This window comes from Diplotaxodon limnothrissa, linkage group LG7 (assembly GCF_057381915.1).
Source record: "Diplotaxodon limnothrissa isolate DT_005_m linkage group LG7, D_limnothrissa_male_GT1.1, whole genome shotgun sequence".
In the NCBI taxonomy this organism is placed as follows: domain Eukaryota; kingdom Metazoa; phylum Chordata; class Actinopteri; order Cichliformes; family Cichlidae; genus Diplotaxodon; species Diplotaxodon limnothrissa.
Genome location: NC_140602.1, coordinates 15,967,413 through 15,989,838, shown reverse-complemented (window position 1 = coordinate 15,989,838; position 22,426 = coordinate 15,967,413). Strand labels below are relative to the sequence as shown.

Genomic DNA, 22,426 nt, shown 5'->3' with positions numbered 1-22,426 from the left:
ACCCATTTGGGTGTGCAATATTGCTGGAAAGCTATCTTGGAAGACGTGCCATCGTCAAGCCTTCAGGTTATTTCTGAAACGAGCAAAGTGCACAGTCTGTCTCTCCTCACATCTCTTACGGAGTAACCCTGCGTTCACACGACGCTCTCAGCAGTGGGAAAGGATGTGAACAGAGGACAGCAGGTTTTTTTTGGTTTTGATCATAACTGGATACAGTTGTGGACGACGTTCCAACTAAATAGGATGTGGCTAAAAGGTTACACAAATTGCCTGGACGATGGGGTTTTAAACAAATACAAATCACAGAGTGCGGTTAGAATATAATACACGGAACAATTGATACTTTCATGAGGTGTTACATATACCCATCAATACAGTTTGGATGTTATTAGAATTTTTAAAGACGCAGTATCCTGTAAAAAATATATATCTGTCACTGTCCATTATCAAACTCGATCCGTTCACTCTGGTTAAAAACAAAACCACTGAGCTATAGCACACCCTCCTACTTCAAAATTTGACATAGTGGTTAAAATGATGCCAAGTGATCTTCCCTTCACTCAGGCATTAAAGGAGGGTGTGTCTAAATCTCACAAATTGGACGGGAGTTTGGACTGTTTGTGTTCCTTCTCTAACATTTTAGCGGGAGATCTAATGGGAGAAGAGTGAAAACCAACGGACTGGTGCTGAGGCTCAGGCCCTGAATGTGTCCGACTGACAGGAGTGGCTTGACCCGGGATCGGGGTGTAGGGTTTACTGACAGCCATCGGTGAGGAGAAGGGGCTGGGCGCCCCTGCTACACCCTCAGAGGAGCCGCTTATGGCCAAAGGCCTTTCCTGGTGTATAGAGCTGTGAGAGCCTGAGATAGTCTTTATTTCCTGGGAAAAGAGATCCACCGAGGACTCTGCCCTCTGTCTGAGGGTACAGGCCACCCTGGCAGGGCATGAGGTCTGAAGGGTTAGAGGACTATGAGAGTCTGCAGTGCTGGGGAGCTCACTGTGGCATACTGTCCTTCCCCTCACAGGGCTCTGGATGCTGGGACTGTGGACAGGAGGCGTGTAGCAAGGCGAGGCCTCTGCAGAGCCATACTGGGCCAGGGAGGCAAGGGCTGAGTGCTCTGGGAGAACCTGCGGGAGAAAAACAGACTGGAGTCCTGCCAGGCTGTGCTGGGCCAGAGAGGCTGCGGCCCCGGCTCCGACTGCAGACACTGGCTGATTAAATCCAGCGGAGGACTGGGTGTTGGTGATGAAGGGAAAATGTGGGAGGTTCAGGCCACTGGTTCTCCTGCTTGCTCTGTCACTGCTGGACCCCACCTGCTGTGAGGTGATATGGGAGGTTTGCTGCAATTGGCTCAGTATGGGGCCGACTGAGCTTGAAATAAGAGGGGTTAATGTGGTGGCTGAGGGGGCCGGGAATCTCCCTGCTAGCCTCCCTGGTGCCCCCTGTTGGAGTAAACCTATCGGTCGTGGTGGGGTGGTCATAGCACCGTGAAACGGCTGGGAGTGGAGCTGAGCGGAGCAGGTGTAAGAGACGGTGGCCTGGCTGATGGGAAACACCGACGCCATGCCAGAGTGGGGAGGATGGAGCAGAGGCTGGTGTGTGTGCAGAGGGGCGAGGGGCTGCAGGCTGCTGGTGAAGATGGGCTGAGACGTCAGTATGGGTGACAACGGCCCACTGGAGAGTAGCTGTGTCCTGGGGAATACTAGTGTGGCAGTCTCAACCTCAGATCTAAGGTTGGCAGAGCTAGTGGGAGAATTGGGCCCTGAACCACAGCTACTGGAGGCACTCGCTCCAACATGTACTCTCTTTGAATAGCTGGACGGGTCCTTCACAGAGCCGGGACGTGGCACCAGAGGATGGTGGAAGAGGATTGGAGGAAGCTGGGACTGGTGGGCCAAGGCCATAGCAAGCGGGGTGGTGGCAGCCGCAGCCTGGAGCGGAGCCTGAACCAGCGGGGCCCAGATGACCGGGGTGGGTGACGGAGGAGCAGGCGGACGGTTTATACTCGGCACAGTGCTGGTTTGGTTCAGCTGAGTGCACTGGGCCATGTCGCGGTCGTGTTGCACTATTCTTTGGATGATCTCACTCTCATGAAGGTTTAGTGTGCCAGAACTTTGGTGATGCTGAACTTTGTGTTGAAGAACAGAGTTCCTCTTCCCTGTTAAGAAAAGAGAAATAAGGCCGTGATGCACTTTTAGCCCCTCCCCTTTTTTCACAAATGACATCCTTAGACAACACATCATACCACACGCTGAAGAGGAAGAATTAAATATAATTGTATAACTCAAAAATATATTCGTCAATAGTGCGTCCATGCAATGCAAACACTTTTAAATTATGTATTTCTTATTCTGCACACAAAAGCTCCCACAACTCCTCTCGTATATGGGAGTAAAAAGGCAAATGATACCTCTAGAAAATGCAGCCTGCTGTTAAAACACTACAAAAAATACACTCACAATTTGACAGATATTATCTGACAATATTGGCTTACAAGTTCAACAGTGCAAATTTTGTCATATATATTTCCATGCTTTACAATCTCACACTCTGGCACAGTGGGTCTTAAAACAATGTAGTCTCATCGTTTACAATAACCCAGCACTGTTTGTAGCACATGTAGCGGAGGAGCACCACTGCTGAGTAAACAGTGGAGTAAAGTCAGTCACTAAGTTGCAAACTAGTTTTTGAAATATGCTTATGTGAAGTTAATCTATAATGATCCAGAGATTTTCATTTTCTTCTAACTAACATACCAACATACTGCATAAATACACAGTATATAAAGACATTGCAATGTTATACAGCATATGTATCACTACTATATTGGTTCTCTAAGATGTATGTCATCCAGATTTGGGCCAGGCCTGGCATAGATGGCACTATTTATGTGATGGGATGCCATATCTGGCCCGATTGTGGTTTGGTTTATGTGGCCCAAGCCCATAGAAAACAGGTCTAGCCTGGATCTGGCATCAAGGTGTCATGGCAGGGTGTATGTCAATCAGATGTGGGGCAGGTCTGCAAATGATGGCACTGTTTGGTCTTCTATTTTAGTTAGAAGACCAAATGCCATGCAATACTATACTGCTATGGTAGCTAACGTTTCAAATGCAGGTTTGACAGGTTTGTGAGTGTACACTTTATCCAAAGTCGGTTTACTCATTTTTTTCCAGTGGGTGGCTGTAGCTCAGGAGGAAGAGCAGGTCACCCATTGATCGGAAGGTTAGTGGTTCGATCCCTGGTTATTCCAGTCTGCATGGCAAAACTGAGAATGTGTGTGGCTGTAGTTAGGAAGCACTCAGTTTAGCGGAAGTGTGTGATTGGGTGAATATGGCATGTTGTATAGAGCACTTTGAGTAATCTGGGAGAGTAGCAAAGCGCTATATAAGAATCAGTCCATTCACTGATTCTTATATAGAACATGTTGTAATTACATGGCTTGATTAAGGTACACATTGGGCTGACATCTGGGGCCAGGGTTGAAACTGTTGTGGGCCAGCAGTGTGTCTGCAACTGGCCTTGTGCTGGCCCATGTGTGGGCCACATCTCACAAACCATATCTGGGCCGCCAAAGGGCCGTCATTCTTTGCGGTATGTGGGGCCATGTGTAAGCACATTTTGTGGGCCAGATCCGGGCCATACCAATTTTGCTATGTGGGTATATTATGTCTCCAGATTAGACTGGAAGCAATCAAAAAGTTAGAAAAATGCCACCCTTTAGACCTAACTGTCTCTTTTAGGTTCCAATCCAACTGCAGACTGCACAAAAAATACTCTGTTTGAGTTTAGTTTACTTAGTAAATACTTGCTTATAGTATAATTCACTGGTCACTTTACTGGGTATACCTGAATAGCTGCTTAAAAATGCAAATATCTAATTAACCAATCACATGGCTGCAACTCAGTGCATTTAGGCACAGAGGCCTTGTAAAGACGGCCTGCTGAAGTTCAAATTGAGCATCAAAATGGGGGAAGAAAGCTGACTTTTAATCTTGCATGGTTGTTGTTGCCTAAGCCGGTCTCAGTGTTTCAGAAACTGCTGATCTACTGGGATTTTCCCACACAACCATCTCTAGGGTTTATAGAAAATGGGCCGAAAAAGAATAATTGTCCAGTGAGAAGGAGTTCTTGTTGATGCCAGAGGTCAGAGGAGAATAGCCAGACTGCTTCAAGCTGATAATAACCACGTGTCACAACCAAAGAGCATCTCTGAATGCATAACACTTTGGACCTTGAAGCAGATGGCTTAGGTCTTTGTTAATTAAAAACAGGAAGCTGAGGTTACAGTTCACACCAAAATTGGACAGTGGAAGACTGGAGAAAAGTTGTCTGGTCAGATGACTGTCAATTTCTGCTATGACACTGGAATGGTAGGTGTAAACAGCATGAAAGCCTGGCTCCATCCTGCATTGTATGATCAGTTCCGGATGCCGGTGAGTGGGATATTTTCTTGGCACACTTCGGGCTCTTTAGTACAGAGCACCTTTGTGACACGGTGGAACCAGAGACTCGAATCATGGATGTGCAGCTTATAAATCAGCAGCAATTGTGTGATGCTGTGACGTTAATATGGACCAAAACCTCTGAGGAATGTTTCCAGCACCTTGTTGAATCTGTGCTACAAAGAATTAAGACTTCCAAAGGACAAGGGGGTCCTTAGCAAGGTGTACCCAGGAAAATGACTTTAAACTGTTTTCCATTCATATAAGATTAATTAGTAAAGTCTAAAGACCATGGATTAATGTGGCACGCTTACATTTAAATATTATTATTATACACTGTTTTCTATTCTTGGCTTTTGTTAGCCGCTGTGCTTAAATACGTGCCTACATCCACGCCACCACTAATAACAGATATAAAGTCCAACTGATGTTAATTTTAGTGCAACACTAAAATGAACAAATGAATGATTGATAATAATATAAAATTGGTGCCAGTAAATAGGTTTTATCTTATCTTTAAGGACTAACCTATGCGATCCAGGCGATCGAGCGCCACAGTCTCAAACGCCCTCCTCATCATGGGATACTCCTCCAGCACCTCATTGAAGTGGTCTACAGACAGAGAGTACAGTCGACAGTAGTTATCTGCCCGCACGCTGGCAGTCCTCCTGCCTCGGGTCAGCAGGCAGATCTCTGCAGGGAAAGAGATGAGAAAAAAAACCCTTCAATTATTTGTTTCACCGCTTTAAAAGACTTCCTGCAGAGTGCAAGACAGGTATTAACAGCAAGGATTAAAAACAACGCATTACTATGAAGTGTTATATAATGAGTCCCCCACCACCACCACCACCCACCCTCCTCCTCCTTTCAGAAGTTGTGTGACAAGCCGCAACAGAATTCCTATCTTCTTAGATCCATTCACAAAAGAAAAGTCCAAAATAGTATTATTAGTATGAGATGATAAAGCATGAAAAAGGCTGATGCCTCTGAACTCCACAGATGGAGCACTTAATGCAATTTCTGCAGCTTACAGTTTGTTCTGACCTCATCTGTCGTGCCAGATCAGAAAAATAAAATAATGCGCCATTAAAAGAAAACAGGAGGGAAAAAAATGAGGCATATTTTTCAGGACAGACATATTGAGGATATAGACGCACAAATACACACACACACACACATACTCTGTCTCTCTCCATCTCTCTCCGCCCTATTCTGTCACTTTCTTGAATTTATTACACTTTACATCATGGGATTTCTTTTTATCTTGTGTTGGTTTTAGATGTTTTCTGTCCTAGTTTATTATTTTAACATTTCTTCGTGTTTTTAGATGTAGGAGAATAACTTGAAGCCAAATTGTTTTTGCCCTGACTGTTTTACTCCAAATAAATGCGTGACTATGAAAGGTTTAATTTAGCTGCTTTTTTTCCCCCTTTCCTCGTTTAATACTTCTGCCGAAACAAATCTGAAAAGAATTAAGAGTTTTATGCTTCGTAGTTGACATTTAATGATGACATTTCACTTTGGTGCACAGATGGAACAGACAACAGCAGGTTGAGAAAACATAACCGAGAGGAAAAATTCTGGATTTCAGCTTTAAATATGGTGTAACAAAAAGGGGAAAACCCCACAGATGGAATCAAAGATCGCAAAGCTCTGCCCCTCTTAGTTCCCAGCGCTTTTAAGGAGATGATGTGGACGATTTTTCCCAGCTGTAATAGTCGGGGAAGATAATCTGCCGAGTGCCTGAGCCAAATAAATCAAAACAAATCATACAATCACCACTCCTTCACATGCATTCAAACTGACCCACTGTCCACTACAGAACATATTAGCATGCAGAGCAGCCGACTTCACCTCCAAAATAAGAGCCATCGGACAACTTGGTGTCTTTGCTGTTCTTGGTCAGGACGCTGACAACGCCGTGCTGGATGAAGTACATCTTCTTGCCGATGGTCCCCTCCCTGATGATGTAGTCGCCCGGCTGGAAGACCTCAAAGCGTAGTTTGGTTAGCATGGAGGTGACGAAGTTGGGATCAGCGTTGGCGAACAGGGGCATGGAGGCGACCAGTTTGCGACAGTTAAAGTTGATGATCTCCTGCAGGAAAGAGAAAAAAAAGTTCACCTTTTACATTTTTTTCTTTTTGCTAATGCAATGCCTTCAAAAACAAATTTCAGTCATGATAAAAGCAGGGGGGCTAACAGCTTAATGCTCTTAATGCTCTTTTAATGAGGTCCCCCGTCCTCTTCAAGCCATTACTTATCAGATTACATGACTATTAACATTGTCAAAGTAACACAGCCATATTAGATTACATAATTAACTGTTCACCATTAAGAACAACGTGGCTCATGTCATGCATTTATACATGTGCTGCTGACGACAATAAAATGTTTGCAAAATAAAATAAGGACAATGAATAATTTTGTTAACATTTTACTATTTAGAAGAATTAAAGAAATGCTAAACAAATAGCCTACAGGTCAGAATAATGTAGCTGAAAGCTTATATAAGAATAAAAAATGTATTTGTCAAAAAGCATCTGTTTTTTTTTAAACACCAGACTTTACTTAAGGGTTATATTAAACGGACAGTAAATGATTAAGAGAGCAAATAACAACTTTATGTTGTCTTTAAGCATTTACACATTGTTTGCATAATGTATGTTATCTAAAAATCATCTGTTGATGGCTGACCTCTCTCAGCGGCTCATTCAGTTCCTCCAGTATGCTCTCCTCGTCAAACATCTTGCCCTGATACCGGTGTTCGTAGTAGTCGTGGATCCTCTGACGCATGTCTGCAGGAAGCTTGTGGAAGGACATGTACTGCTCCACTTGTTTGTACTATGAAAAGCACAAAGAGCACACTTATTAACATGATTAAAAAAAAAACTATATATCTATATCTATATATATATAGATATAAATATATATATATTCCTGTTGATTAGAGTAGCAGAAGGCTGCAAATGTAACGTAACATAACCGTGAGACAAAATGCAAAGTCATGTCAAAATGAATATATTACACTGATTGATGTGTTGGCTCAGAGGTAGGAATATAATGTGTCTCATTATTTTAACAGTCAACTGTCAGGCCATCTGTGAAACCTGCCCACAGTGCAATGTTGTGACTCTGCCCCATCTGACAATTACAGTTGTGCTCTGCAGGCTGCAGCTAATAACATTAACTACTGTGTCCTTCAGCAGTGTACTCTAGCAGCAAAGCACCAAATATGGTCCATGCACCCTGTCTATGCATGGTAAATCCAGCTGTAAGTGTCAGCTCTGCTTTTCATAATGCACTGCCATGTCTGTCTTTTTTTGTGTCATGTTGCAGTTCGTCTGTCCTTTCCCATATTCCCCAAATGAAAAGTTAACGGCAGCTATACGTGGATGTATAAAACATGTTTTTGCAAACAAAAAAGTGGGTTTACGCTCCCCTTCAAGATCTGTCACTTAGTGAAAAGTAGCAATATTGAAATATAAAACAGAAATCCTGCATTAAAAATTGCACTTATGTAGGTGTCCAGATTAAAATACATCACACAGAAAAAAAGCTCCTCTCCTGTACCTAATAATATATGATATCAAATAATAATAATATTATAGGATAGTATTCATATTTTTTATTTTTTAAGATGAAGCACATCTTACCGTTGTAATCTGCCTTTTAAGCTTAAGCTTATTGTTGTTCATATATATAAATATATATATATATATATATATATATATATATATATATATATATATATATATATGCAAAATACTCATATTAAATGTGGCCACAGTTTGAAGTAATGAGGTCAGCATATGTGCAAGTAATCCCTCTGACTCAAAATCGCAGGCTTCAGACTGCTGTAGCCACTCATTATAAATGAGGTATAAGTAAATAAAGGCCCTATTTAAGCTGGAACTTAAATATATATATAGCTGGCAGTTTAACCTAAAAAAGCACATTTTATGAACTGATGACTATTTTTTTTGTTCTTTCTCTGTTGGCAAAAGAATTCAGAAAAGAACCGAATTTGATACACTTCATGATTTGATAATGTAATAAGTGAAACAGTTAAATAATATTACCTTATGAAATGTAGTGGAACAGAAGTGTTATATCAGAAGTAAAACTGTGGATGATTTTTCAGCAAACACCCACCTTTTCTTGGTACTGCCTCCTGGAGGAGTCCAGAGACTGAATGAGTGCAGTCGCATGCCCCACAAACATGGCAAAGCAGGTGGCACCCACGATCATGCTGAGGATAGTGAGCCACACGTCAGCCATGCCGATAGGAGGGTACAGGCCATACCCGATACACAGCATGTGACTCATGGCCTTGAACAGGGCGTAGGAGTACTGCTGACCCCAGGTGTCATTCTGAAAGGGATGCAGAGGAGGAGAGATAACGCGTACGGCTATCTACGACCAGCGGCTCAGGAAATATTTGATTTGTTAGATTTTTACACCGGATGCCTCTCCTGAATGTGTAAACCACTACATTACGGAGCCATCGTACATCACATCTAAATCAGCTTAATCTGAGCTTATGGACGTGAACACAGATGTATGTCCCAACTGTTACAAAACATCATTTATGGGTAGGTCTGTTTCATGTGCATGTGCAATGACAATAAAGTTGAATTCTAATTCTATTCTATTCTATCTTCTTCAGGAGGTATTAACAGCTTTGCAAATAAACAAAAACCACCCTATTTCTGCAAAATGTTTATTGAAAAACATGTGTGACTGAAAACTGGATATAAAGATTAAACACGCTACCTGTTGACGTTAATTTAATCTGTGCTCTCAAACCGATAACTAATGACGCTTAGAGATAAATGTCTGCATGTGGTTCGTCGTGTTTTGGGGAGGAACACATTTTGGAGGCTGTCTGACTCATAAATAATCCACTTACCACCATCTTGTTCCTGGTGACCCAGCAGTCCGGGGGGAAGTCTTGCAGCATGGGAACCAGAAACTGCAGACAGCCATCCCAGTGACACAGCAGCAGCATCATACCAATCAGGTTCATGATACGCACCATGGCGCTGGCAAGGTCGTATGTCATGTGGAAAACCTGTGACACAGATTTTCAGAATTAGGGGGAGAGAGAGAGAAAAAAGAGAGATAATAAAACACTCATATCTCTTCTATAAAATGTTAACACCCATGCACGCAAACAGAGGATTTGAAATAAACAGGAGGAACCGCGATGATGGTGTTGATGGATGCAAGCGAACTATACCGAACCACACTTAATCTTCTATAGACTACCAGAGGCTATTTCAGAGCAACCATCTGTAACGTTAATGGCTGATGGGGATGGAACATATAAAAAATAACAACGCGGGATAATATCTCTTATTGAGTAAGCTGACTGTGTGTAAGTGTGTTTAAATGCAGAGCCAACAAATTAACTCTGCAGCAGCACTTTTTTTCCCCACATACAGAGCGAAAGTGTAAGAAATCTGTTAATGAGAGAGAAACCTTAGTATGCACGGTGACTAAAGGGAAACCTGTACTGTTAAAAAGATGGATGTGCACATTTAACATGGAGAAAGTTTAAAAAAATGAGATCAGGCTTCAGGCAGCTGCAAACGCTTGGTTTCAGATTGAGTTTTTTTCTGCACTCCTCCTTCATTCTGCAGCTCTTCAAACCTTCTATTTGCAAGACACAGCCAATGAGAGGAAAGCTGGCCTAAAGGGAGAGAATGTGAAATAGTTTGTCAGGAAGAGGATGAACTGATAAACTGGCTGACTGGTAAACAATGATTACTTTTGAACTGTGAACCATGCAAAGCTACTCCAGTAGAGTCCTGGAATATAAGGATGAAGGTGGAAATGAGCACAAGACGTCCCCTTTGAAATGAGAGAAGCATCTGAGAGCATGCTGCAGGTATTAATCTGGAAAATAGTGTAAGAAATTCTCTAAATATCAGCCACACTACTTAAAAGACTTAAAAAATATTCCCACTTAAAAAGCTAGAAGCTGTGAATTTGTTCATTTTTATCGACTAATATTTTTAAGACTGTAACAAAATCTTTTAAATATCCAACCAGTCAGTTGAAGCTAGCCAGTATGGGGCTATCTTCATCTACCTCTTCCCACTGGTGGATATAGCGAATGAGTCTGGAGAGGCGCAGCAGCCGTAGCAGACTGAGGATCTTTGTGAAGCGGACGATCCTCAGAGCTCGGGCCGTCTTGTAAAAGTCTGAGTCGATGCGCGTCTCCACGATAAGAAAGATGTAGTCCACGGGTATGGAGGAGACGAAGTCCACCACGAACCAGCTCTTCAGGTACTTGATCTTGATCTGATGCGGGTCCAGGATGATCTCCGTGTTGTCCTCCTTGACGATGCCCGTGCGGAAGTTGAGGACCAGGTCCATGAGGAAGAAGGTGTCCGACACGACGTTAAAGACTATCCAGGGCGGCGTGTGCTCGTCCTTAAAGAAGGTGATGCCCACGGGGATGATGATGAGGTTTCCCACCATCAACAGCAGCATTGTCAGATCCCAGTAGAACCTGAAAGATGGACAGTTGGATGTGACTCACACCATAAACCACAGCAGGCCAGCGTCATTAAGGCACAGAAACGGCTAATTTCTTCTTATTTGATGTAAACAGAGGGTATAGTCTCCTCTAGGTCTGGCTAAAACTTCTTTGGGGTCGCCAAAGTGACGTTGTTGATATAATACACAGAAAAATAAAGATTTAGAGGCTGCTTTTGGTGAAACATTTTGGTGAAAGGAACAAATTCATGTGTTGACTTTCCTCTGTTCTTTTGATCAAATTTAATTTAATTTATCATATGATATTAGGTTGCAGGTGTTAGTTGTGGTCTATGCTAAATGACCTAGTTTCATTCGAAAAGTAAACTTGCACTAACAATGACAACAGGCCAAGAAAAGCAATTATAGTAGGAGCTCATAAATGCAATGCAATTTGGTTACTAATTTAGTTTAAAAACAGAATCTAAATAAACACATGCTGGTATTAAATCTCAGCACGGCAGAAAACCTGATTGCAAATGTCATACCTTTGTCATAAGAGCCGAGCTAAACAAACGCAAAACTGATGTAAATGAAATGTTTCTGGGTGACCAGAGAAATAGGAAATTCCTGCTTGTGGATCTGAAAATTCAAAATGAGCATTTTTTGCCTTCACTTAAGAAAAAAATTGGACAGAATAACTGGTAATAAAAACGCATCTGTTTGAACTTTGTATTAAAACAACAACAAACAGGGACGTATTGATGGGAACATTTCATCAATACAAAGCCAATCAGTGTATGCTGCTTAGTTTACACAAAACACTTAATACAAGTATGTGTGAGTATGTGCTCCAAATTCAAAGTGATTCTGGCTACTTATAGAAATGAACCTCGCTGTTTCACACGGTCTGAAAACCCAGCAGAGTTCTGTCCGAGTGAGCAGAAACAATGTAAACAAGCAAAGAATTATTCTCTGATTCAGTTAAAGAGTGGGCCAAATGGGAAAAGAGTGACACCGGTTATTGGGAATTCATTTGAATTAATCATGAATACATATTGATTTTCAAAAGTATCAGCAGGAGTGTGTTCAGTTTCATCGAAAACTGCCTGTTACTAGTCATTTACACACAAAACAGAACACATTTATTTAGCAAATGTTCTTATGAAATTTAGAAATATGGCTAATTGGAGTTCACTGTAAGCTATTCTGACTCTTGATTGATGTTTCCCAGCTATTTGCTATACTCATTCTTTTTAATCTAGCGTTCTACATTTGTCAGAGTCACACAGTAATGTACAACGCATCCACACAAAGAGCGTGTAAGATGAGAAACCATACATGTGCGATTTCATGAGTGAGTCGTGTCAAAAAACAAAACAAAAACAAATGATCTCAACAGGACAAACATGCAGGGTCAGCAAAAACTGCACGCCAGCTGGAGGTTAAGAAACCAAATATCTCATCATCTCATCAGCAGGTATATTTAAAACTTTAGCGTTTTCTCCATGAATGGGGGGGAAGAAAACTATATGGAGGCTCAAGCATGCCAAAATATTTCTTTCTTTTAAAAAGTGTAAAGTTATTGGTATACATTCATAAATATTAAAATATACAGGATCTGAGCTTTTAATTAGCTTATGTATTTATTTATTTTCTTAGTTAATTTTTTCTTTTAAGCGATACATTTGTTTTCAAAGGTAAACTGAATTGCATTTTCTTAAGACTTAATTATGCTTTTTCTTTATACATTTTTTTGTGTGCAAAGGATGCAGCAGTCATTCAGAGTGTCACTGTTTGATCCATGCCAGGTTCACCACAATATTAGATGTAATATTTGCTTTTTCAGGTGATACCTCCCAGTGGGTTGCTGTTGTGATGAGTTACAGGTGCTGCATTGTGTTACTGGTGATGGAAAACATTCTAGAGTCGAATGAGGACAACACGGTGGAAAGAGGCAGAGGAATCTGGTGAATGCACTTCTACCTCTTCTAGTTTACTTACACCCAAAACGTTCACAGTCACATGTGACAAAATGTAGAAACCAGTGAGGGCACGGTGGCCATTTGTTCTAATCAGCTTTCTGTTGTTCTTTGCCAAACAAAGAATTTGCATTTCTCTCGACATCTGCCCGTTGTCTCTGCAGTGACACACTGGTCCTAATTGCGCTTCCTCTCTCTGGCTAAATCCACCGTTATCTCCTGTGAATCCATGTCATCTCCAGAAGTCAGCACCCATCAGCCAGATGTTGAGTAGTTAGCATTACTGCTCTGCAAACGTCACTGTGCTGCAGAGCGCTGGAACAGCTGGATAATTTTATTCATTTATTTATTTATTTTTTAAAAAAAGGTCTGCAGAGGACGGTACATTGCTGACCACCCTGCTGGAACATCGGCTGCCTGTGCGCGCAGAATTCAGACCACAAAACAGACAACTGGCTGGTGTAATCTGATGTTACCATCGAAACAAAGCTGCTGCTTGTACGGTCTGTGGACCTCGACTGGTCCAGAGACAAAATCTTGCACTATTGAGGTCAGAGTGCAACTACGTTAAAGAGCATGAGAGCAAAAAAGAGAGGGGAGTTACAAGCAAAGTGAACACAAAAAGGCTTAAAATGGTGAAAGGAGCTTAGATCAATCAGGTCAGCTGAAAAAGGGATCACATTTGTACTAGAGATACTTATCTCTTGCTGCCAGAGTGCAGCTGAAACACAACAGCCTGCATGCAGCTCAGTGGCTTAACACACACCTGTACTGTGGCTCAGGCCCACCAGCAATCATATTAACCATATTTACGCAGTGTGCCAGTTCAGTGTGTCTGCTGCTGTATCCTTAGAAAGCTTTAGAATGAAAAAAAAAAAAACAGCAGTTACTTGATAAAAACATCAGATTGTGTGTGTCTATAGGAAGATAACAGGAAACCGTACATCGGTTATACAATGCCTTGCTGACTGTCATGGATGCGCACGGTATGTCAGCTCACAAGCAGGGCACGGAGCTGCCTCTTTGCTGGATTGCCACAAAATCTCAGAATAATCTCTGGTGCTGCAAAAGGCATCTGTAACTTAAAATGGGATCTGCGGGATAAAGCATTCACCTTATGAGACCCATGGCAAGCACTAAAAATGCCCCTCCTGCTCGCACTGCGACCCAAAGTGAGCATAAAGTAACAACACCTCGTACCTCACACACGGAGTTAACAGCTGGCCGTCCTGATTCCTCACAACACACCATTTTCATTTCAATCTCTCTTTCTGTGTGTGTGTGTGTGTGTGTGTGTGTGTGTGTGTGTGTGTGTGTGTGTGTGTGTGTGTGTGTCGTGTGCTCTCTCTCTGCGTTTTTGTGGCATGTCCCCTCCCCGTCCACACCATCTCTGCTCCATTAGACTAATTGTGCTGTAATAATCTCCCACTGATGTGTGCTTCTAATATCTTGAATGGTCATGTTACCCTATTTTGATTACCCCATTTCCAAGCCCCTGCTGCACTCTGTAATCCATTGCCCTGGCTAAATGATGACAAAAAAAGTGTAATTCAGATGAGTGGAAAAAACTGCAGTGGCACACATCGGCATACAGCTGACTGATGAAAAATATGATGACAGTGAGCATTAAGGTTAAATGCCGGGAAAATCTTTTGGTGGTGGACGTATCCAGAATACTGGTGTGCAATGAAATAGTGCAGCATGGCTGGGAAATTTGTTAACTGTGGTTGGCTTAGTTTGTTGCACATACATGCAAAGAGCTGCAAAGAGTTAATTAAGTTCTACATAACCTGATGACACCATGGACACACAAATGCACAAACTGGGCCAACCAAAGCAAAAGGACTTATATCCTGGATATGCATGACATAACCACGTTTCCCTGCAAAAAAAATGTAGACAACGCTTTTAAAAATGTCCATTTGCACACGTTAAGCCATTTATCTGCTCAAGGTGGGCTACTGAGGCACATTTAGCTAATGATCTACCTGTTCTGCAGAGGCTTACACTCCTGATTATCGTGCTGCTAATATGGCCACTGTAGTTACAGAAAGGCATGCACGGGGATTATAGTTTATACCCTTAACACATTTTATGGCTCATTCATTCCAGGCAGTTTTTAAATTATTAGTTTTAACGCATGCGCAGGCCAAATGAGCCTTTAATGTGTGATAGGATCACTGCAGCACTTCTTTGTAGGACACAACTATTTGCGATTTTAAAAAAAGAAAAAGGATTTCTGCACAGAAATTACCTAAAATCACTGTAGGGATGGATTATCCAGAAGCCTGCAGACTTCACGCGTTCCCTTTCGTGTTCCACGGCCCTCTCACTGCCCAACATCCGCAGGGAGAACTTGTTGACTCCCGGCTGGAGCATCGCCCCAAACTGCCGGTGCATGAAGCCAGCCTGGTAGAGACGCTCATCTTCGGGTATTATTTGCTCAGAGCCCTCCAACTTGATGAAAGTTGACTGGTCAAACAGTGACGGTTGCCCGACTATGCCGGTCAGCCCACCCGTTGCCCGCTGTAGGGCCCCGGGGCCGTGCTCACCGGGGAAACTCTCGTTGACTCCAGCATCAGCCTCGGGAATGAGGCGCCTCTGCTCCGCCAAATCTGACCCGGGGGGATGCCGTCCGGAGATGGAAGAGATGCTGCCCCTAAAAAAGCGGCAGTCCCCATTCAAGTTGGTCTTCACGGTGACGTCCCTTTCAAAGTCTTCGACCCCGGCCTCCCCAATGCTCTTACAACTGCTCGCGGGAGACAGAAAGGACAAATGTTTGAGCCCGATACTTTTCCTTTTAGTGTCCTTGTCGCCGTTCTCCCCTTCGTCAGTCACAAAGGGCTTTTGCCCAATGTTTTGCGGCAAGCTGTAGAGCCGTTTGCGCATGGAGGACTGGAATCTCTCCATTTGGAAGAACCAGAAGAGGTTGCGCTCTAAGGACAGCCCGTGAAAGCGGGGGGATGAATCATGAATCTCACACACTCGGGGTGCCGCTGGAGGCAAAAACAGTGACGGGGGAGGTCCGCAGGACGGGTCGTATCTTATCTGACTCTTGGGACGTGCCGCTCTCCTCCGGTTCAAACATTGAGATGCGTCAACGAATACGCGGCGGCTGCGATCAGACGCTCATGTAAAAGCGCCAAACGACAAATGCATGTAAATCCAGGTAAGCTCGTTGAGTGCAGACGGGAGCGCATCAGGATGCAGCATGCTGAGCGTCGGACGTGCCGGAGTGGGAGAATGCTGCTGCTGCTGCTGAGCTCCTCAATGACAAAGCATGATCCCCACCTCCCCCGAAAGCCTATCTGAGCCCTCTCACGGCGCAAGGTGAATACACACATGCACGCAGCTGCCCCTGGCTTTCACTGAGCGCTGACATCACTAATCCATAAGCCTCGCGCTTTCTAATAACGTGAATATTGATGGAGCTAATCTATCGGGTTGCCATAGGAGCCAGGATGGCACACGCGCTCACCCCGCCCAGGCAGGACAAACTGGAGAGGATGATTCAAGGATGCGATCTAGCATTGGAGTTGGTAGTTAAATAGTTGAGAGAATGTAATCTTAAGGTTTGGTGTTTGTGGCATCGGGCCTTACACTGCAACAAACAATTCTGATATTTGCCCAACCCGGTGAATGATGTTGGGCACAAAACTGACACTTAAGTCTGATTGACACGAGTTTTACACGAGCTGCATCCTGTGTTTAAGCATGCGTGGTTGTTTGTGATGCTCAGGATGCGCAAATCTTGTGCCCATCTTGGTCATTTCTGGTGGGCAACGTGGATAGTACGTCCTTGGCAGCACATGTACGGCAGGCAGAATGTGCGTCTATATGATGTGTATGGCTCTACTGCATTATCTGGGTTTCGCAGGTTCACCTGGCTATGAAAAAAATAAAAATAAAAACAGTCCACGTGGAAAAATCTAAGGAATGGCACCTGTAATCCATAAACCAACCCAAATTATTCTCTTAACTGCCCAGATTTCTCACCCAGGGTTAAAATATCTCAAATTGACCACCGGGTAATGATAGTATTGAATTTTATTTTTTCCCATAAACACTGGCATGATCCCCACTGTATAAATAACGCTGAATGCTTCATTGAAAATCATCAGTTGGGGGTTAATTAAAACTAAAATAGTGCACAAAGCTGTTTGGTCACATATCACCTGTGTTTTTGGCATCAGTGTTTCAGTTTTATTAGCTCAACAAGACAATTTTAGTTAAAGGGAGAAGCGATGAAATACTTCTGGCCAATGTGGCAAATTAATTTGATGAAAGGTTGTTGACAGCTGGCTGCATTAAGGTTGTATGATTCAATCCAAATGTCACTAAAGTGATTTAAACCATACAGCAATCTCATCTGGCTCACTGCCAACCAACAAGAAGGGCTGAACAGTTTGTTTCCCTCGAAATGTTTCCCCACGACACAGTGGTAAACTAATTAAAATCATCATTTGTGTGCCGCTTGCACAACTAAGAGAACTCTTCCTCCACTTAAATTATTTATTTTAATTCCCCGCCATCAGCGGCCACATAATACGCGGATATAAAGTAGCACACAGGGAAACAGGTTATTCTCTTTTATTTATTTGCTGCTTGTTAGTCTCCTAAAGGGATGCCCAGATAAGGACTTAACACTTTTTGTTTTACACCACAATCATCAAGCTTAGTGATGTTTGGTAGGCAGTAAAGCTAAATTGTCAGAGTTTTATTTCCAGCCCTTTCTGGTACCTGCAAATGTAAACATCCCAGCCTGCTGGAAATCAGGTCGGTGTGTCTTCACTGGGCTGCAAATCTGAATTTCCATGCAGTGTCATCCTTATTCGTACCCCTAGTGCACTGTATAGGTGGCTTTGGCTGATTTACATTTGACTACTTGCTTAGTTTTCTGACCTGTGACATCACAATAGATCCCATCTTATCCCAAAATACAAGAAGCTCATCAAATGTTAAAAATAATAATAATAATTTTACACCCAAGTCAAAATGAGAAAACATGTTAGAGAAAACAATAGAGTCATACTCCTCACCAGCCATTTTCTTAGGTACATGTTTTCTTTAATTGCGCATTAATGTGTTAATATCAAATCAATATATCAAATCGTTATATCAATATATCAATAAATATAAACAATCTAATAAATATCTACTCAGCCAATCACCTGGCAGCAATTCAGTGTATTTAGGCATGAAGACATGATCAAGATGACCTGCTGAAGTTTAAACCGAGCACTAGAATGAGGAGGAAAGGTGATTTAGGTGAATTTGAAGATGGTGTGGTTGTTGGTGCCAGACAGACTGGTCGGAGTGTTTCCGAAACTGCTCATCCGCTGGGATTTTCCCACACAAGCATCTTCAGGGTTTAGAGAGAATGGTCCAAAAGAGAGAAAATATCCACTCAGTGGCAGATCTCTAGGTGAAAATGATTTGTTGATAGCAGAGGTCAGAAGAGAATTGCTAGACTACTGTGAGCTGATGGAGAAGTAACTCAAATAACCACCCAAGGTATGCAGAAAAGCATCTATGAGCATGCAACGTGTCCAGGCTTGAAGCAGATGGTAAATGGACTGGTTCTTGCATAGCACTTTTCTACACTACTTGAACACTCAGGGGGCTTTATACCCCATGCCTCTTTCACTCATTCATACATTCCTACTTTTTCTACACCTAAGTGCTCTCTATCTAATATTAACATACATTTATACTCCGATGAACACATTCAAGAGCAACTTGGGGTTCAGTATCTTGCCAAGGTGTACTTAGGCATGTAAACTGGAGACTTGGGCAGCCGGAGATCAAACCACCAGCCTTCCCATTAGTAGACCTGCTCTACCTCCTGAGCACCCCATCAGATGGGCTACAGCAGCAGAAGACGGTCAGGTGCCGCTCCTGTCAGCCAAGAACAGATACTTTTTATATAGATTATATACGCAGTTAGCACGCAATGAGCTCAAAATTCACAGAATAGACATGCTCTGTTGTAATCGTTGTTGCTTAAGATGTTTGTGCTGGCCATGGATTCTGGTGCTAACACATGCAGATGGAGGTGCGGAGCTGCCATTTCCGATCAAGAACAAGAAATGATAGGTTTACTGCGGTTTTTTTTGTTTGTTTTTCTGAACCTCTGAACTGGCAAGCAGAGGACGTGAGGCTCACAAACTCGAGGTTCTTTTTGCAAAAGCCAGGCAAGATGGACATAATCAGAAGAAAATGGGAGAGGGGTTTTAAAGAGACAGAAGCCAAAGTAGCTTGTATCAGTGCCGTTACATAAGTCTAGGGTGCTGAGACTCATACAAAGCTTGACTAGTTTGCAATAAGAATAGAGAGATTTAAACAACCCCTGAAATACTGAAAGTTACCGCTGTGAGTTAACGCTTCCACATTTGAGTAACATCGAGTATCTTTTCACATTGGAAACATTTTTTGTTTAAGTTAAAAAAAAAAGATTCATTTTGACAAAATACCATTTCATTTAGGTGTCAAACAATTAATAAAATCATGTATTACCCAAAACTTCCATTTAAATGGTACGTCACACTGTATGATGCTATTTTGCACTAATCACTGCTTTGTTTCACTTACCACAAAAAGTCTTTATTTAAGACAACTAATTATATGCCATTTGTGACACATGATGTTGACAACTGTGGCAGCAGATGTAAATAAAGTCCCATAAATAAATAAATAAAACATTAATCTCTCCATTAAGTTTGGAGAACTCTTTAGATTTGCTATTAAAACAATCCGCTGGCTTGTTTAAGAAGTAGTCCATCACACCGGTTTAAAGTTCACCTGACATCCGAGAGATTAATCCGCCCCGAGAGAACAACAAATCATTTTTGTCAGGAGTTGTGTTCCCTCCTTTTTTTTCCGGGTTCACAAAGTCACAGATGTCTCTCTGCTCTAGAAATGGACTGATTATATTACTGTTTGAATCCTGCTGACATATTAATCCAGGGTGCAGCATTACATCACAGGAATTAGACCCAAACAATTAATAAAACAGTTAAAAAAGACACACAAAAAAAGGTCAAAGAACAATAGTTTATTATTCTCTGGCTGGTAATAGTTTTTTAAAATATTCCTGAAAGTCCATCAGGGAAGAAACCGATGCTACCTTCCAGAAGGAATGACAAAATAGTGCCCGCCTTTGTTGGGCTGCAGCAGTTTCCCACATTTTGTGATGAAAGTGCTTCCCACTACAGCTCGAGGATAACACAGGAGAAAGAATATATGCTGTATTTATTTTAAATCTAGTGAGATATCATACTTCTTCTTTTTTTTTTAAAGCTTTACAAGATAAATTGATCTCTGTTTTTTTAAAGAAGAAAAAGAAGAAGACGGAGCAGCAGAGGACAGTGTTTAAGAGGAACAGTTTCAAGTCCAGATATGGACTGATGTGAAAGTAATCTTTTTTGGGATTACATAAATGTCTGTGACTGCTCTGTTATCTGTTATGTTTGCAGTTTCGTACTATGCAAAGTGTTGAATAAAGTTTAACAAAAAGAAAAGGCTTCAAAGACTAAGGATGTCTCATGTGACTCAGGTTAAATTTGCACATTGATTTTTTATACTAAGCAAAAAGAACTGGTATCTAATGTACAACAAGAACACAGATCAGTCTCAGTAAGTGAACTGAGATGTATGTATGCATGCATATTCCAATGATGTGCACTAAAATCATGAATGCAAAGCTTTTAATGGCTGACTTGACATGTAGGTTTGCCTGTTTCACTACCTGACAACTTATAAAAAGCTCCCTCAACAGTGGCAGAACTACAAAGTCAAAGTATTTGACATTGCACCATAAAACAGAACTCTAAACATCGAGCCCTCTGAATATTTGAATCTGCTGTTTAAAACTCATTTCCCTTCCTTCATTTCAAGACGTGACCTCAGTGGCATCCTCCATTAATCCTAAAAAGAAATGCAGCTTCATCCCTCGGCTGTCACTCAAAGTCCTTTCACCGTGTACTACTTTCTGTCTTTTCATATCTAATCTGATCCTTGATTTTCACAGCGTAAGACTTAAACGTACCCCCGAACACTTTCCTCACGGTTTGCAGGTCTTTATTGCTCTGATGTTAATCACTACATTCCCCATTTCGACCTCCTGAAATCTCACTAGATGGAGCTGTTCTCCACTTTTGAGAGTCCATGTGACTAAGAGTACAACTCTGTGTTTTGCAAAGAAACTGATTTGCCAGACATGTCTGATTTTTTAAAGATATTTATTTTTAAAAATGACTCGGGATCTTGGAATTGCTTCACATGTGTCAGCTCGGACGCGGGCTTTCCTTTCTGCCCCACGTAAGCTGTCGAGAATTCATGCAGCTGTGTTGTGTGCCATCGACGCTCTACGGTGATCCTACTAGATTAAAGCTTTGTCACAGAGAAATCAAAAGCTGCAATGATTTGCCATATACTGATATGGATGATAATTGCATAGGATAATAGCCATGCTGTACAATACACATAATTATAAAATAATACGTTAGAATGATTAGTACAGATTTCCTAAAGTAGGCTTTTATACAGGTTTTTTTCATACTTTTCAACATTTAAGTGCATCATATAATATGGATAGTCTTTATATTAACGGTGATCTGATACATAGTTATTATGATTTAATACATACAGTACATACATACAGTAGATCTTAATCAAATTTAGAGGGACACTGCAAAGCCCTTAAATGTAATAGATACTGTCGGATAAAATGAACCAATGGTATGCAGCAGGATGATAAAACTGTACACATCTGTCATACCAGATTACGGTGGTATTTTCTTTTGCTGAGTGTCGTTTTTCCTCTAAAACACACAGTACAGATTATTAAAATGAAGCCACTCTCAGAGAAAAAACAAAATAAAACCAAAAAAAAGCCATTTCTGTAGCAAACAGAAGGTCAATGTCTTGCATGCATTATTTTTAGAAGTAGTAAAAATGTTAAATTAGTGGTTAAGAGCATGGGGAAAAATAATAAACGTCAACAACCGCATGCAGTCACAATGGTTATAATGTTAACAATTCTATAATGGTTTGGGTACCTCCTGACCTCACACCCTCACACAATAAAATCATAAGGCATGCCTCATTTAATTCCTCCACAACCATACTTTTAATGGCAGATGTGTCCTATAAACAACGGGTATGGAGTCCATTCTTGTTTACCTTCATATGGTCAATACATGTGTAATGAGACCTGCAGAAAAGAGAAGATTCAGCTTGTTAGCCCAGTGTAAATGCGATCTATTAGTATATATGAGTTATCCTGCGTGACAAAAGCATTCAGTTATTGTTTCGTATAGTCAACTTGTATTCTTGGAGGGTCTTTACCTTTTAATATAAAGCACCTTGAGGCAACTGTTGTTCTCATTTGGTTTTATGTAATTACACTTAATTAAATTAAATTAAATCAAATCAGTCATCTTGGGTTTGTGGCCACAGGTCTTTATTATCAGGGCTTCTCTTAATAATTTAATACTTACTCAGCAGACAGGCTGC

The 22,426-nt window shown here is 41.7% G+C and overlaps 1 protein-coding gene across 2 annotated transcripts; it reads right to left on the bottom strand.

Moving 5' to 3' along the window:
* Positions 1-590: 590 nt before the first annotated feature.
* LOC146628060 (potassium/sodium hyperpolarization-activated cyclic nucleotide-gated channel 3-like) lies at positions 591-15,820 on the bottom strand. 2 transcript variants are annotated; one of them, XM_085357545.1, is made up of 9 exons: positions 15,165-15,820; positions 10,539-10,962; positions 9,355-9,516; positions 8,598-8,816; positions 7,140-7,286; positions 6,300-6,540; positions 4,974-5,138; positions 1,702-2,158; positions 591-1,650 (listed from the first exon to the last, which is right to left on the bottom strand). In XM_085357545.1, the coding sequence occupies exons 1-9, from the start codon at positions 15,818-15,820 to the stop codon at positions 591-593; spliced, it is 3,531 nt and encodes a 1,176-aa protein (XP_085213671.1). The 2 variants fall into 2 exon arrangements, with proteins under 2 accessions (XP_085213671.1, XP_085213670.1); XM_085357544.1 differs by having other exon boundaries at positions 591-2,158.
* Between the last annotated feature and the right edge of the window lie 6,606 nt (positions 15,821-22,426).

Bases quoted from the DNA above. Each gene is read 5' to 3' on its own strand.
- LOC146628060 (XM_085357544.1), bottom strand. From the start codon at position 15,820: ATGGAGAGATTCCAGTCCTCCATGCGCAAACGGCTCTACAGCTTGCCG. The intron at 10,963-15,164 runs GTAATTTCTGTG...TCCATCTTTCAG, and splicing joins CATCCCTACAGTGATTTTAG to GTTCTACTGGGATCTGACAA. The intron at 7,287-8,597 runs GTGGGTGTTTGC...TGCTTTTCATAG, and splicing joins GGAGGCAGTACCAAGAAAAG to TACAAACAAGTGGAGCAGTA.